The sequence below is a fragment of the Neolamprologus brichardi genome, chromosome 20, assembly GCF_056152115.1.
Source record: "Neolamprologus brichardi isolate AB-2024 chromosome 20, ASM5615211v1, whole genome shotgun sequence".
Classification (NCBI taxonomy): Eukaryota; Metazoa; Chordata; class Actinopteri; order Cichliformes; family Cichlidae; genus Neolamprologus; species Neolamprologus brichardi.
In genome coordinates this window covers 17,884,610-17,901,373 of record NC_142123.1, presented here as the reverse complement: position 1 = coordinate 17,901,373, position 16,764 = coordinate 17,884,610, and the positions used below count along the sequence as shown (strand labels likewise).

Genomic DNA, 16,764 nt, shown 5'->3' with positions numbered 1-16,764 from the left:
CCTGGAAGTAATAAATGCATGAACTAGTTTTTCAGCGTCACTCTGAGACAGGATATTTCTAATTTTAGAGATGTTGCGCAAATGGAAGAACGCAGTCTTACATATTTGTTTAATATGTGCGTTGAAGGACATATCCTGGTCAAAAATGACTCCAAGGTTCCTCACAGTGTTACTGGAGGCCAAGGTAATGCCATCCAGAGTAAGAATCTGGTTAGATACCATATTTCTAAGCTTTTCAGCGCCGAGTACAATGACCTCAGTTTTATCTGAGTTGAGAAGCAGAAAGTTAGTGGCCATCCAAGTTTTTATGTCTTTAAGACATTCCTGCAGTTTAACTAATTGGTGTGTGTTATCTGGCTTCATGGACAGATAGAGCTGGGTGTCATCTGCATAGCAGTGAAAATGTATGCTATGTCTTCTAATGATGCTGCCTAGGGGAAGCATGTATAATGTAAACAGAATTGGTCCTAGCACTGAACCCTGTGGAACTCCATAATTAACCTCAGTGTGTGAAGAGGACTCTCCATTTACATGCACAAATTGGAGTCTATTAGATAGATATGATACAAACCACTGCAGTGCAATACCTGTAATACCTACAGCATGTTCTAATCGCTCTAATAGAATATTATGGTCAACAGTATCGAATGCTGCACTAAGGTCAAGAAGGACAAGCACAGAGATGAGTCCACTGTCAGAGGCCATAAGAAGATCATTTGTAACCTTCACTAAAGCTGTTTCTGTGCTGTGATGAGCTCTGAAACCTGACTGAAACTCTTCAAATAAACCATTCCTCTGCAGATGATCTGTTAGCTGTTTGACAACTACTCTTTCAAGGATTTTTGATATGAAAGGAAGGTTGGAGATTGGCCTATAATTAGCTAAGACTGCTGGGTCTAGAGATGGCTTTTTGAGTAAAGGTTTAACTGCAGCCACCTTGAAGGCCTGTGGTACATAGCCGATTATTAGAGATAGGTTGATCATATATAAGATCGAAGAATTAATCAATGGCAGAACTTCTTTGAGCAGTTTTGTAGGAATGGGGTCTAAAAGACACGTTGATGGTTTGGAGGAAGTAATTCCTGCCTCTGTGAGCTTGCGTTTGGGTCCACTTCCTGCCTGCCACACAGCCGAATCATGACACAGATAACTCGTAAGCTGGAGAGAAAATAGCATCTCATTAACTTAGAAGATCATCATTTAACCTGGAAAAATTGTTTGTTGGTTTGTAAAAAAAATTAAAAGACCTGCATGAACCTGGAACATCTTACCATTCATCACTAATTAAACAAAATAAGAACAACCCTAGGTTTGTCTTTACCACTGCAGTCAGGCCAACAAAAAGTCAGAGCTCTGTTGAGTCAACCATTCCTTTAACCTTAACTAGCAATGACTTCATGAAGTTCTTCACAAATAATTTTTAACTATTAGAATAAAATGCTCATAACCATCTCACAAATGTAGTATTATGTACAGCTTCTTTCAATACCATTGATATTTATCTAGAATCTTTTCTCCCTTATTAAGTTAACTTCAGTAATTACTTACTCAAACCGTCAGAATGTATTTCCTGCAGGAAGAGCAATCTTGTTCTTACAGTAGATTTTTCATTTTTAAATATTTTAAGGACAAACATTGCAAATTTAAATGTAGTAATGTTATATTGGAGCATCATTATGACACTATTATGACATTATTAATAGAAGTGACGCCATTACTTTATTAAGTGCTACTCTGCTATGTGGAATCATAATAAGATAAGATCTGCAATTACGGTATATTGTAAAAATACATGAGATTTCATGTCAATTTTAAGCTTCATCAAAGGGATTTGATTTACTGTGTCGTTTTCTTTAGATTAATTGTGAAAAAATGCATTTATTCACTTTTACTCTTTACAGATGAAATAAGTAGCACTCATATGATGTTAGTTTAAATACAATGTGTGTCAGTGGGGGGAAGGGTGCCCTCATCCCCGTGCTTCAGATCGGCCCTGTCCGTGGAACTAACGGGATTAAAATCACTGCGATACCAGGAGGAGTTGCCTGTTTTGGTGCTCATTACCGAAGCTGGGCCCACAGAAGCTGTCCTTTGCATACTGCATTTCCATCTGCCAGTTCACGGCCGGAGATATTTCCATCTACGCTGTAATCCCACGTATGCTCCTGTTTATCATGCCTGGGTACTGACAGGCTGCGGGACACAATGAGGACTGGTCTCCGTGTCATCGCGCAGCCTGGAGCTGTCTGGCCTCAGCACGTTAGCAAGCTAACCAATTTTTTCTAAGCAGAAGCCCTGCATTGCTTCGACATGCTAAAGGATTCCATGAACAACACACGGGAGGTTTCCTCCGACTTGACTGGAATACTGCGCACGGAAGTGCAGCGAGGAATCGTCAAGGTTTCCGACGACCGCAAGAAGCCGAGGATCCACAGGGCGTCTGTTGCTGTCTGACAGCCCCGACCAAACATGGCTTTACGGCTGCTTTTACAGGATATTACTGCCTCAGATTTCTAACATATAAACAGGAGATACGAGTTGACAGCATATGCATCATAAAGTGTTTGAATGGCGGCGTACACACTGTGTGCTGTGAATGGGACTAGGCGCTTACTGGCCACCGGCACAGGTTGTGTGAAAAGCACCGAGATATGACATGCACAAGAAAAAAGAGGAAAGCTGCTTTTGCTTCTTTAAACCTTTTGATTTTTAAAGGTAGTGTGCAACACTTTTTTAATACAGATTTGGTCCACCGGCAACGTTACCTATGCTTCTGTTTTTAGGCTAGAAGCCAGGTGCATCACCGTATTTCATGTAGACTGCAACAGACGTTGGACAAGCAACCCACGGCAGGTAAGGAGCTCAGTATGACTGCCATTTAATATTGCCTACACAAAATGTCACACTTTCTGCTTCTGTGTGCCTGTATATTTATCTGAGTGCAGTAAGCTCTTGCTGGCATCTTTCTAGCATCCTCCTCTAGGCCCAGACAATTGCAGCTTGCTAAGACTGTTGCCCTTTGTCTGCCCCAGCCTCTACAGGGTGAGCACCAAATGAGGGCCTCTGAATGTAGAACAAATCAGAATGTTGAAGCATGCCTCAGAGCAGCATAAATGATGTTGATGATAAATAATACAGGATTTCCAGCAGTTATACAACCTTGATCAGCACTGGGACTGCCAACTTATTTAGTATCATTTGATGTTTGGGCCATTCACAGAACACAGAACAAACTCCTGGGGGCATATAGACAACGCTGTTTCAGGTTTTGAGACATCCACCCTCCTTAAGGCTGGACTGTAGCACCCGGTGGCCCCCATGTCCTCAACAGACCTATAGACTCCATGTAGGGAAGCCTGATGCTGGGTGCAGCTGTCAGAAACCAACAATGTACATCTCATCCAGTGAGCTTTGTTGCCTCCTCCCACCGATGTAAAGCTAGAGGTACTGGGTTGCTGTTGCTACCCAGTTCCTGACAGTGACTCTGCCCTCCGCCGCCAACCAACTTTCAGCTTGACAAAGCCCCTCCTTTAAGATGCACAGCCTCTCTCACAGAATTCACCACAGCTCCCAGCCTGTGGCTTAGCAGGGTTTCAATTCGTGTTGACAGTGTGCTCTTAGCTCTGTATTTTTGTAAATCCTATCAAATTAACTTCAACATAAATCCTGAAACGTCAGCAAGAGAATTCCTTCGGTAATGTGTGTTTTCCAATGGTTGTCAAATTGCTGTTTTTAGCTGTCATCTCAGTGCTAAATTAGAAACATCCAGTGTAACTACAGTTAAACTCATAAGGAACAGTTATTCCTACCACCTAGTGAAGCCAGCGATTTGAAACTCTGCTCTAATCCTCTTCTACCAAATAAACAGGGAAGAGCAGCATTGCTTTTTCACTTTTTGATATAGTCTTGAACAAAGCTAAAGTTTGTGGCTATAATGTAGCTTGCCATCGCCAGTGTGTGAATGTAGTGTGAATGACTGAATGTAGTGTAAATATGGAACCCCCCCCCCCCCACACACACACACACACACACACACACACACACACACACACACACACACACACACACACACACACACACACAGACAAAACATATTAAGGATTGTACATTAACATAAAACTGTTGTACACACACACGCATATGAAGAGAGAGAGTATGCATAGTATGCAAACGGCTACCAAACAGCCATCATAATTTGTCATACAATGAGAACAGGACAAATCAACAATTGACAATGACTAATTAATATTAAAATCTGTAACATAATGTATTGTTTGGAGTTTAGTCTGTTACTGTTGCTATTTTTACCATTTCTTCTTGGAGCAACTGTAACGCACATAATTTCCTTAGGGATTAATAAAGTATTCTGATTCTGATTGTTTCAGGATACATGACCTGCCATTATCCAATAACACATCTGCTTACCTGTATCTTTTTCTCGTTTCTCTTCCTCTTCTTTTCTCTTTTTTCTAAACTGAGGACCTGATGGCTTTGAACTTTTCTTGTCCATCTTCCATTGGTTTTAATTTTGCACTCCAGTATGAACACCCATCCCTCAACCCGAGGATCACCACAACATAATCTAACACACCTACACCTTAGTTCACAGATTCACTTTGTCTAAGGTGCATTTCTGAGATTTCACACAACCCAGGATTCAAATCATGAATACATAATGGACTTGGATGTACAACATTATAAATGAAATGTGCTCTATTTGGAAGCAGCCGGCCCCTCCCCTTTCGACGGGTTGTGTGTGAGACTTTAAATCAACAAACTGTAAATTTTAAATTGTTATTGATCCCTTTACAGTCCTAAAGTGTATATTTATTTTCTTACTCTTCTTATATATATTGTTTGTTTACTTGCACTGTTGTGACTGGAGCCTCGTCGTCTCGTCTCTCTATATACTGGACTGTAGCGGAGATGACAATAAAGTTTACTTTGACTTCTGCAGTAAGCAGGCGCACCGAGGGCTCTCGTGCTCACTTTTCACATATAGAATTTCGAAAAAACATCGGTGCAAATTATAAGTCTGTATTATAATGTCTGGTGTTTTTGTGTTTGTTGGTTTGTTTTTATTTTGTTTTATTTTGCGAGTTGGTTATTAGATGCTGCTCCAGCCAGTCAGAGTATCCCCCGCGACCCCGCCCTCTCCTCTCTGCGCCGCAAGCAGCAGGTGCACCTCGCAAACGAAGGGCGCCCTTACTCCCAGCAAATGGGCGATAGAAAACCGATCGGTGCCTATGCCATTCCCAATATGCGCTGGCTGACGTCGGGGCAGCATGAGTACGAGCATTTTTATTTTTTTTTGCCAATGCCCGTGATGCCGCCCCCCACCACGATGCTGCCCCGGGCAACCGCCCGTGTCACCCGTATCTAAAACCGCTACTGCTCCCGAGGAATTAATAACGTTTTATTTAATCTAATCTAATCTAATTACTTTAATCTCAGCCAAATCCATTTACTCACGAACAAATAAAACACTGAAAAAGGCCAAACAATAACATGTTTAAGTTGTTTAAGTGACTTGTATATCATGTTTAACCTGAGCAGCATTGTCATAACCCTTGGGGGTTTGAAAACGATGTGCTGGGAATTTGCTGATTTCCCCGGCTCAGATATTTGAAGTTTACACAGCTACATTCTCGCCTGAAAATATGTTAAAAGTTTATTTTGCAACCCAGAAAGAGTAATAAGAGTAATATTAAAACTAAGTAGCTACAGTAGTAGTAGCCATTGTTGGAAACTGGAATTGGCTGGGCCAGTCTGGGATATGGTTTTTCAGTTTTGTTGTCCGGGTGGAAAATCATGAGAAATTCGGGAGAATGGTGGCTCCAGGAGATTTTCGGTAGGGGCACTGAAATTTGGGATTCTCCCAGAAAATCGGGAGGGTTGGCATGTATGCCTCTATACTGCAACCTTAAGATTATGCTTAAAACCCCCAAAAGTTGATTCTGTTCATCTGGACATCGCGTTTTCAGTGTGAGAAACCTTTCATCACTCATCCAGCCTCAGCTAACTGCAGGTTTCCGCAACCTTACAAAGAGTATATAATGACTGAAAGTAGCACCACTGGCGAACAATGGGCTATGAGGTCAGTTTCTTGATCAATAATGTGCAAATTGTCATGACCATTGATGAAAGACCACTGATCAATGGCCATGAGTACCATTCACAGAGAGTTTGGGAATGGCTGCAAAGATGGTCCCCTCTTCTATAGTCACTAGATCACGACCAAACCATGAGAGATGCAGGGTTTTAAACATGAACACTGATAAGGTGGATGGTCTCTCTCCTTTTTAATCCAGGGTCCATGTTTTCCAGCAAGAACCCAGGAACAGTTTTCCACTTTGCCTCTTTCCTTTTGCATAAAGAAGGCAACAGCATTTCTGTAGCCTATTCACATGTGACTTCTTTGCATGGCGAAGCTTTAACCTGCATTTGTGGATACCACAGCAACCTGTGCTCATAGACTGTGATTTCTGGCAGTGTTCCTGAGCACAGTGATGTCCATGATAGAGTGATGTCTGTTTTTAATACAGTGCTGCCCGAGGGTCTGATGATTACAGACATTTGTCCAGATTCTCTTAATCCTTAGACAATATTTTGTTCCGCTTTTTCACTTTTTCATTTTCATTATTATAGTTAGTTTCCTAATTGCAGAAGATAATAACATAAACTTTAAAGGGCTGAACATCACACAGGGTATCAGAAGTATGAAGACACTGTGACGATCAGAGTTAGTATAAGCCTGTACACTCTGAGTAGTTTTTTTATTGCTTTTTATTATTTGATCATGTTTCTCTTTAGTGTTTAGTAGTAGGTATTTTTCAGAATTTCAGTGTAGATGTTAAAATATAAATACAGCTTATTCACAGTGTTTAGTTGTCCCTAGTCAAAAATAAAGCTTGTGAAATTTGACCAAACTGATAAAGATATTTCCTGTATATTTTTATTTTAATTCAGTTAGTTTTATATGTCCCAATCCAGCTAGCACTGGTTTGTTTCATAACTGTTATTATCGTTTTTAAAATGATTTTTCACACCTTGTTTAATTTTTTGGTTAAATTTTAGGTACATGACACACTGAACACAAGTGTCACAGCAAATGGATATTTGCCGCTAAAGTTCAGTAAAAGGAAAGGGACAAAAGAAAGCTGTCACTGCGTCCTTTGTTCCTCAGATCCTCTAAGCTTATACTTGCAAGCATTAGCAATAATTGCAAGGAAAACATGTTTCTTTTTGTGGGATTTCACTTCAATTCTTAAATTAAAAAAATATTTTTTAAAAATTTGACTCTTAAGGGGTCAGGTGAGATTTTATTTCTCAAATTTGGTTGATTATATATGAAATGGCCCAATTGTCATGATTTTCAGTACTCATTTGTAGACTAACACGTGAAAACTCCCAGCAAAGTCATGTTGAACATTTCTGAATTATGTTTTAAGTATGTTTTTGACGTTGCCACCAAAAATGTGTTTTCTGCGTTAGAGAAAAAGAAGCCATGTGTTATTTTGTCCTTTTAATCTGTGCTAGTAATACATGAGTGACTGAAATGATTTTTCATTTCTGATGAAGAGCAGTCAAACGCCTAATTCTTGATCTCTTCTGGTTGTTTTCAGGACCCCTGTGAGGATTAAGAGGCAAGAGGAGAGGTCACAACAACGAAGGGACTTTGCTCGAAATGGAGCAATGTGTCTTGAGGTGTTTCTGTTCAGTGTAAACTACAAAAAGGAAGCAACCACGAGTACGGAGGAACAATCGGCAGACGAGGGAGGTGGTGGTGGAGTGGTGACTTTGTTGTCTAAAAAAAAGGTGTTATGGGTGGGGGGGCATTTGGGATGGCAAATGGAAATGAGAGCAGTGAAGGGCCTGTGGGGCCAATGGCAGCAGTGGTGGCTACTGCAGAAGGCATGGTAGCAGACAGTTCATCCTCCGTTATCTCTACATATATTAAACTGGTGCTACTTGGGCTGATCATATGCATTAGTCTGGTGGGGAACTTGGTGGTTTCTCTGCTTGTACTCCGGGACCAGGCTCTGCATAAGGCACCTTACTATTTCCTCCTGGATCTGTGCCTGGCAGATAGCATTCGCTCAGCTATCTGCTTCCCCTTTGTGCTGGTGTCTATAAAAAATGGCTCAGCGTGGACCTACAGCGTGCTGAGCTGCAAGGTGGTAGCCTTCATGGCAGTGCTCTTCTGCTTCCATGCTGCCTTCATGCTCTTCTGCATCAGTGTAACACGCTACATGGCCATTGCACACCACCGGTTTTACTCGAAGCGCATGACGTTCTGGACATGTGTGGCGGTAGTGTGCATGGTATGGACGCTATCTGTGGCAATGGCATTCCCGCCTGTTTTTGATGTGGGCACCTATAAATTCATTCGGGAGGAGGACCAGTGCATTTTTGAGCATCGCTACTTCAAGGCTAATGACACGCTGGGCTTCATGCTAATGCTTGCTGTACTCATTCTAGCCACACATGTCGTCTACATGAAGTTACTTCTCTTTGAGTACAAGCACCGCAAGATGAAGCCAGTCCAGATGGTGCCAGCTATCAGTCAGAATTGGACCTTTCATGGGCCAGGAGCTACAGGCCAAGCAGCTGCTAACTGGATTGCGGGTTTCGGTAGGGGCCCGATGCCACCCACTCTGCTGGGAATACGGCAAAACTTGCACAACCAGAACCGGCGACTCTTAGGCATGGAGGAGTTTAAAGCGGAGAAGCAGCTTGGCAGGATGTTCTATGTGATCACATTACTGTTCCTGGTGCTCTGGTCTCCCTACATAGTAGCTTGCTACTGGAGGGTGTTTGTCAAGGCTTGCACAATACCACACCGGTACCTCTCCACCACTGTGTGGATGAGTTTTGCCCAAGCGGGAGTCAATCCTATCGTCTGCTTCTTCCTTAATAAAGACTTGAAGAAAGGGCTCCTTTCCCACCTTCCAGCCTGCTGCAGGACTAAACCTCATCTGCCACGAGAGCCTTACTGTGTCATGTAACTAGAGATGATGAAGGAAAAAAAAACAATGGGCAGCCTACAGATGTATTGTATATTGTGCTTGAGTTATTGTGGCATTTGATGCAATGGAAGGTATTATTAAGCAGTGAGTGGCAACTTGTGAGTGTAGTGTTAAAACACTGGAATGGTAAGCATGTATTTCCATCTGTCAACCAATTTTCACTCTAAATTCAACAGCATACATGAGGTCAGATCTTGACTTTCGATAACAGGAGAAACATACATGTAAATAATATGCAGTCACTGGGAAAACCAAGACAGACAAATAAACTAAGCTTAAGATTTTTAAAAAATGCCATTTAGAAAAGTCTTGAATACAAAGGATGTTGGGCTTGTGACAAACAGAATCCCAAAGGACGTAATAAACCCGCTTTTAGTCGGAATCTTAATGTCATCATCATACTGGAATAACTGATGATTGTCCAGCAGCAGTGGCTGATGAGAGTAAAAAAGTGCTCAGCTAGATTCAAACCAGCATTCGTGTTGACTCACCAGTTTTATTAGAATGTCAGTTTTAGTTCACAACAACATAAAGTTTCCAGAAATACAAACGTTAGTTCCAGAAAAGATGTGGAAGGTTGTTTAATGCATTTAGCTGGTGTTTACATTATCGCTGAGTCATATTAATCAAGTATCAACAGGTCATTTATGATCAAATGGAGGTACAGTGGACCCCATAAACACCTTTTAGTGCTCCTGTAGTGGTACGGTACATGGCACAGTTCACAACTGAAACATTTTAGATTGACTTAAAAACATGAATAAATAACAAACTGAGACTGGAGAAACCAAGAATTGTTATCCAATCCTCACAACAAAATGCCGTCACATTATAGGGTGTCGATGTGTTTTCTAGTTTCAGTTTTGTGATTTAACCATCAGTGAGAACGCATAAAGATGACGAGGGTGTGCTGTTGAACACAGATTTTAGCAGGATTTGTAAAAGTCAGAATAAAGGGAGCTGCAGAAACATGCTAACAGACTAAAAACCAAAGTAAAACAGGCGCTGCAGAGTAAATGTACCGTAAAGAATTGATGCAGAATCTCAAAGCAGTCAGAAGGATTTTCTTTCCTCAAACACACTGTTTGTTTGCTAGTCACTAAAGCAAACCTTCAATCTGTGTTGCCTAAAACATATTCTCGTTGTTGCTCATTAGCTCAACAGAAAATGTGCAGTAGGGGATGCTTTTCAAGCTTTAAACATTTGCAGATAGAACAATTATTTGTTTTTTCATGTTTTGTTTTTTCCTAAGGACAAATCTGAAGTTACATCTGCATCTGTTACTTGAGCAGCTTCACCTTCATTTTAAAGCAGAAAGACGATTAGCTTTACCAGGCATAGTAACCCAGGATTTTTAACCCTCAAGCGACCAAGCTATTTCAGTTGGTATTCTAATGACCGAGTGTGCTATCAGGAATACTTTTTTATGATTTTGTTTGTGTATTTCACACTAATACTGTTTCCTTTATCCATGTTAGATATTCTGAAATGCTCTATTGTTATCAAGTATTGTTTTCAACCATTTTTATGCAAAAAAGATTTAAAATACATGTTGTACAAACAAAATGACATTTAAACAGTCCTTGTCTGTTATTTCTTAAAATACATACATGAAAAAAAAATTTGGTTTCAGTGATGTTAGAAAAATAATAATAATATGGAAGTGAAGGATGTTTAAGCTATATGAACTATGTGAATGATGTTTTACAATATAGTAAAATAATTTCAACGCCATAATTCTTGTGATCAGTGACAAATTACAGTGCAGAAGTTGGCATAAGGATATCTATTTATTGTTTCATTTTAGTTTGAGACAAAATGTGGGGGATTCTTTATGATCTGAATTATTAGCTCATCTGGATAAGTGTCTGCTGTTAGTAGCCAATTTATTGCTCCTAGGTGGGTCTGTCCTGAGAGTACACGCTGGATGGATCTAACCACTTTAGCCTAGTGGCCAGCGTTTCGAGCCGTTGTTTGGTAGTTTCCAGAGGCTCAATTATGGACAGATTTTTTTTTACTTCTTATCCATTCAGGACGTCTCTCTCATGACACCCTTCTGCACCTCTGTTGACCAACTTATTGATGCGCTCATTTCTAATCCTGTCCACCCTGCTCACTCTCAGTGAAGATCTGAATATATTCAACTCTGCCACCTCCAGCTCAGTGCCTCTGTCTCCAAACCACCACAGCAGGCCTCAACAGCATCTTGTAAACTTTCCTTTCACTCTTGCTCCTATCTTATGTCACAAATAACCCCTGACACTCATCTTGGAACATCCTGCCTGCATTCTCTTCTTCACCTCTCTTTTGCACTCTCTGTTGCTTTGGATGGTTGATGCTAGAAAATAAACTCATCTACCTTAACTACCTCTGCTCTTGTTCACCTTCCCACCCGTCTCACTTTCGTTCCTCATACCTGCTCCCCACTTTCACTACAGATCAGCGTTATCTGCAAATATCATACTTCACACAGACTCCTGCCTGAGCTCAGCTGTCAGCCTGTCCATCACCACTGCAAACAGGAAGGGGCTCAGTGCAGATCCCTGATGTAATCCCAGCCCCACCTTTATCTGTCACTCCTACTGCACACCTCACCACTATCTCACTGTCCCCATTTCCTGCACTACCCTCACATACTTGTCTACTACTCCTGATTTCCTCACGCAGTACCACAGTTCTGCTTTTGGTACCCCATCATCTGCTTTCTCTGAACAACAAAGACACTCCGAAGCTCCTTCTGACCTTCTCATGTTTAACTTCTCCATCAACACTCACATTGCATCTGTAGTGCTCTTTCTCAGCATGAAGCCATACTGCTGTTTGCTGATTGTCACCTCCAGCAGCTCTGTCCTAAATCATCATGGTATGGCCCAAAAGCTCGGTCTCTCTGTAATTACTATGGCTCTGCACTTCACTCTTGTTCTTGAAAATCACTACCAGTACTCTTCTTCACTCTTCTCTCACTTCTTTCCTCCTCTCTGAGATTCTTTATTCATCAGCTCCTCAAAGTACTCCTTCCATCTTTTCAGCTGACTCTTTTCACTCATTTCGTCATTCCTGTGTTGTGTTCCTCACATACAACTCACTATAAACCTTTTTCTTTGCTTTTGCTCTCTCTTTATCGTATGCCTAGGCTCCAATACTCCTGTCTAGTTTTTAAATCTCCCTGACTATCACACTTTTTATTTGCCAACTTCTTCCTTTGAATAATTTACTGTACTTGCTCTTTGCATCACCAAGACTCCCTGCCCTCTTTCCTCTGTCCAGAGGTTCCATCAAACACCTCTGCAGTTTCCCTCACCACTTCAGTTGTACTTTTGTAGTTATCACCATTCCACCTGATCTTCTGCACACACAATATATCTACCTTCCTTCTCTTCATCATATCAGCCAACTCTCTCCCATTACCAGTTCTATTCCCTACATTTAGAGTAACAATAATACATTTTATTCATAGGCTCTTGTCAAGACATTCATTGAGACCTTATAAACCATTAAATACCAAAGTCACAGTAGAGTCCCTACTCTCTCCACATTCCTGCCTATTCTTCTTTCCTGCTGCTTCCTAACCTACCTTTCCCCTCTCCTCTTCCTTTGCCTTCAGCTAACAGTTTCCACTGGCACTACTTGTTACTTCATATCATTATATTCATTTTGACAGTTACTTTTAATTTTCACAGAACTGCATACAGTCCTGTAAAAGTTTTGGTTACACACACAAACACGCTACCGGTTTAAAGTTGTAGAACACCCTAGTTTTTCCAGGTTTTTATTGAAAATTTTGCGGTTTAATGTCTTATTGCACACTGAAATGAAATGAATGTAATAACAAAATCAATTTATAGACCAAAATGTATTCTAAACTTTTGACTCATCAAAGTAGCACCTGATATAACAGCTGAACACAGTCGTGGCTTCTTTCTACAATAGAAATCGAATATTCTCCCATATCTGTAGCAGAAGTTCCCATAAATGTGGACCTTGTAGGTTGCTTTGCTTTCACTCTTCTGTCCAGTTCACCCAAAACCAGCTCGATGGAGTTTAAGTCTGGAGACTGTGCTGGACACTCCATGTTTTCAAGCTCACCATCTTGTTCTTTGTTCCTGAGGTAGTTCTGGCGTAGTTTGGACTTATGTTTTGGGTCATTATCTTGCTGTAGGATGAATCCCTGACCAACTAGGTGCATACCAGAGGGTCCTGCATGGTGCTTCAGAATGCTGTGGTTTTGGTTCAGGGAGCCTCTCACTCTTTACAAGTCACCGACCCTGGATCCAGCAAAACAGCCCCAGACCATCACACTTCCTCCTCCATGTTTAACGGTTGATACCACACACTGTGGAACCATCCTTTACCTACATGACGGTGTACAAAGATCCTGTGTGATGAACCAAAGGTTTCAAATGTTGATCCATCAGTCCATAATACCTTCTTCCAGTCTTCAGTAGTCCAATGGTGGTGTTTCATGTCCCAGCCAAGTCTCTTTGTCTTATTCTGACGTCTGGCTTTCTTGCTGCAACTCGTCCTGTCAAACCTGCAGCTCAAAGTCTTCTCTTCACAGTTGAAACTGAGACTTTCTTACTAATACCACTGTTAAGCTGTGCATGAAGCTGTTGTCCTGTCAGCCGCCTATCACACAGCTGTTAACTCTCAGAAACTTGTCCTCTGATTCAGTCGTGTCTTTGGGTCCTCAGACCTCTTCCTGTCACAGTTTGTTTCTGAGCCTTTGGAAGGTGAAGGAAACTGTACTCACTGACACCTTGACTCTCTTTGCGGTTTCTGCATTGGGGCGATCGTGGCTCAAGAGTTGGCAGTTTGTCTTGTAATTGGAAGGTTGCCGGTTCGAGCCAACTGGACTGACAGTCTCGGTTGTTGTGTCCTTGGGCAAGACACTTCACCTACCGCCTACTGATGATGGCCAGAGGGGCTGATGGCGCAATATGGCAGCCTCGCTTCTGTCAGTCTGCCCCAGAGCAGATGTGGCTACAACTGTAGCTTGCCTCCACCAGTGTGTGATTGTGAGAGTGAATGAATAGTGGAATTGTAAAGGGCGTTGAGGGTCTCGAAAAGCGCTATATAAATGCAATCCATTATTATTATTATTATTATTATTATTATTATTATTATTATTATTATTATTATTTCTCTGTAGGACAGACCGACATTTATAAGTGTTATGATGGTCTGTCTCTCTTCCATTGTTAATCGCCTTTTTCTCACCATTTGTGTACCATCACACTACTTTCTGCAGTACAATACTGTTCAACTGATGCTGACGAGGGTATGGTACCACAGTGTGTTCCAACACTGCTTATATGCAGACAGAGGGGGAAGTAATCCAGAAAAGTTGGAACAGCTGTAGGAATTAGTAGCTCCAGCTTCAAGGCTTGATCAAGCTCCATTGTTGCAGAACAGCTTTAAATTGTTAATCCATTTTGTGCTCCTGAAAAAGGCCTTTTTGCATAATTCTGAAATGTACATTATTTCGGGGAACCTTACCTTTTTTTTTTTTTAACCTCTGGCAGTTCACCACTTACCTTTGTACCATTTCAAGCTATTCATTGTACTTGAACGACTTGAATTGCAATAAATAACTGGATAAATTAGGTTGTCCTAAAACTTTTGATCAGTAGTGTGTATATAAAATCCCACTCACTCTGCGGACCGTCTTTATCCTTCAAGCTAGGGTCTTGTACCAGAACCCTGGGATCTTTAGGGTCCTGCACAGTACATGTGCTGATCCTAGGACTGCGCCCTTCTGAACAGAGACCTCACATCTGTTTCCAGGGATCTGCTGAAGCCACTCCCCCAATTTAGGGATCACTTTCCCAAGTGTTCCAATTACCACAGGGACTGTTCCCTTCACCCTCCACATCTTTTTGAGCTTCTCTCTCAGACATTGGTATTTCTCCAGCTTCCCATGTTCCTTCTTCCTGATGTAGCTATTACTTGGTATAACTATATTTCATTACAGCCATCTTCCTCTTGGTTAGCCATCACCAGTTTTTCCATCTATACCTGGAAGTCCCATATGATGTTAGCTCGGTCATTCTCCACCACCCTAGGGTGTGTACCCCATTTTAACCCTGGGACCTTCCAGGCCATGCTTGGCACAGATGTTCCTGTATACTATTCCAGCCACTTGCTTTTGGCGTTCCATGTATGCCCTGGCTGCTAGCATCTTGCACCCTGCTGTTATGTGCAGGATTGTCTCGGAGGTATCTTTGCACAGCCTGCACCTGGGGTCTTTCCTGTTGTGGTAGACATTAGCCTTAATCGATCTTTATGGAAAATGTAAACATTTTTAGAATGAAAAAAACCACAGTGTGACAAACCCTGAGGCACTAGGTTCGTCAGTTAATCTACTTGGTCACTTGAAGGTTAAAATCGCAATCAGGAGGTAGTAACTCAAAAGTGAAATTTTATTCATTATTTCTTATGTTTAAAAATATAGAACAAAGTCAATATTTTAGTTGCAATGCTGAGTTATCAAGGACACCCATTTAAACACAGGACACAAAGTCATAGCAAGTTGGCATGCTAAACAAGAACATTCCTCTCTTCGTGGGGTTTGCATGTTCCTTCTCTGCCTGTCTGGGTTCCCTTGGAGCACTCTGGCATCTTCCCACATTTAAACACACGAATGTTAGGTTAATTGAGGATTCTAAATTGCCCACATACAGCATGTGGGAACGATAAAGTGCTTGATGTATATTTAAAAATGTGTCATATGAATGTATGCTATGAATGAAAAGTGCTGTATAAATGTTAGTATCACTAGTCACTTCATATCCCTATTTTCGTTTTGACAAAAAAAAGATAAAGATACAAACAGTGTCAGCATCCACTTTATATTTATATTGCAAAACTGATTGGATCTAATAGTCATTCATTACTTTTTTCATCATTACAAGAGAGCGTACACTGGAAGACATAGCTATTGTTTTATTTTTGCCTAAATCTAGATAAATCAATTAAACTATGCGTCTTCTGCAACTTTTTACAACTTATGAAGGTGGAAAGAGATCATAGGGCAGAGGTGTTGTCAGTGCATGTCTAAAATCACGGCATGCCGTTAAGCCTGTGAGGGTAAAAAGCGTGTTTGTGGTTAGCCCTTTGTTTCTGTCATGGCATATGGCCTTACTTCCATACAAACACCAAACCAATGCAACTGAGTAGCCAAGAGTATAAAAATGTTTCTTCTTCTGAAGTTATTGAGCAAGGAAAGGGAATACTCTGGGCACTTGCACTTTCCATCAAAAGCTGGAGGAGTTACCAGCAGAAAGTGAGAGCATCAAAAATGAAAAGTGACTTTTCTATTGCAACTTGTTGATACGAATGAGGTCCAATCTGGTTTGTTGCAGTTTTTCTATGTTGTTCTCCTTTGGAATATCAACCCGTGGAATGAAGGGGAATGATTGCTCTTTCCATTTCCATTTTTGACAAAGCCACAGGAAAGTGTGCATCATGTCTGTTTTTAATTGCCTTGGGCAGATTATCTTTTGCAAATTTACTATGACTTCTGAACTATTTGGTGTGTATTATACTGACAGGTAACTTTGAAATGCAGCGAAAAAGCTCTTGATTATCTTAGTTTTGTTGTGTGTGTGTGTGTGTGTGTGTGTGTTTATTTCTATCAGCAGGTGTGAATGGGTGTATGTGTAATGTATTGGTTGCATGGATGTAATAGGAAAGTCACAAAGGAAACACATACCGTATGCATAGTGCATTTCAGAAA

At 41.1% G+C, this 16,764-nt stretch overlaps 1 protein-coding gene across 2 annotated transcripts; it reads left to right on the top strand.

Annotated features, from left to right (window-relative positions):
* The first annotated feature begins 1,968 nt into the window (after positions 1–1,968).
* On the top strand, positions 1,969–16,010 carry gpr173 (G protein-coupled receptor 173). 2 transcript variants are annotated; one of them, XM_087833807.1, is made up of 3 exons: positions 1,969–2,629; positions 2,784–2,853; positions 7,626–16,010. In XM_087833807.1, exon 3 carries the CDS (start codon positions 7,824–7,826, stop codon positions 9,006–9,008), a length of 1,185 nt encoding a protein of 394 aa, XP_087689933.1. In that variant the 5' UTR covers positions 1,969–2,629; positions 2,784–2,853; positions 7,626–7,823; the 3' UTR covers positions 9,009–16,010. The 2 variants fall into 2 exon arrangements, with proteins under 2 accessions (XP_087689933.1, XP_006807229.1); XM_006807166.3 differs by lacking the exon at positions 1,969–2,629 and having other exon boundaries at positions 2,736–2,853.
* Positions 16,011–16,764: the final 754 nt, after the last annotated feature.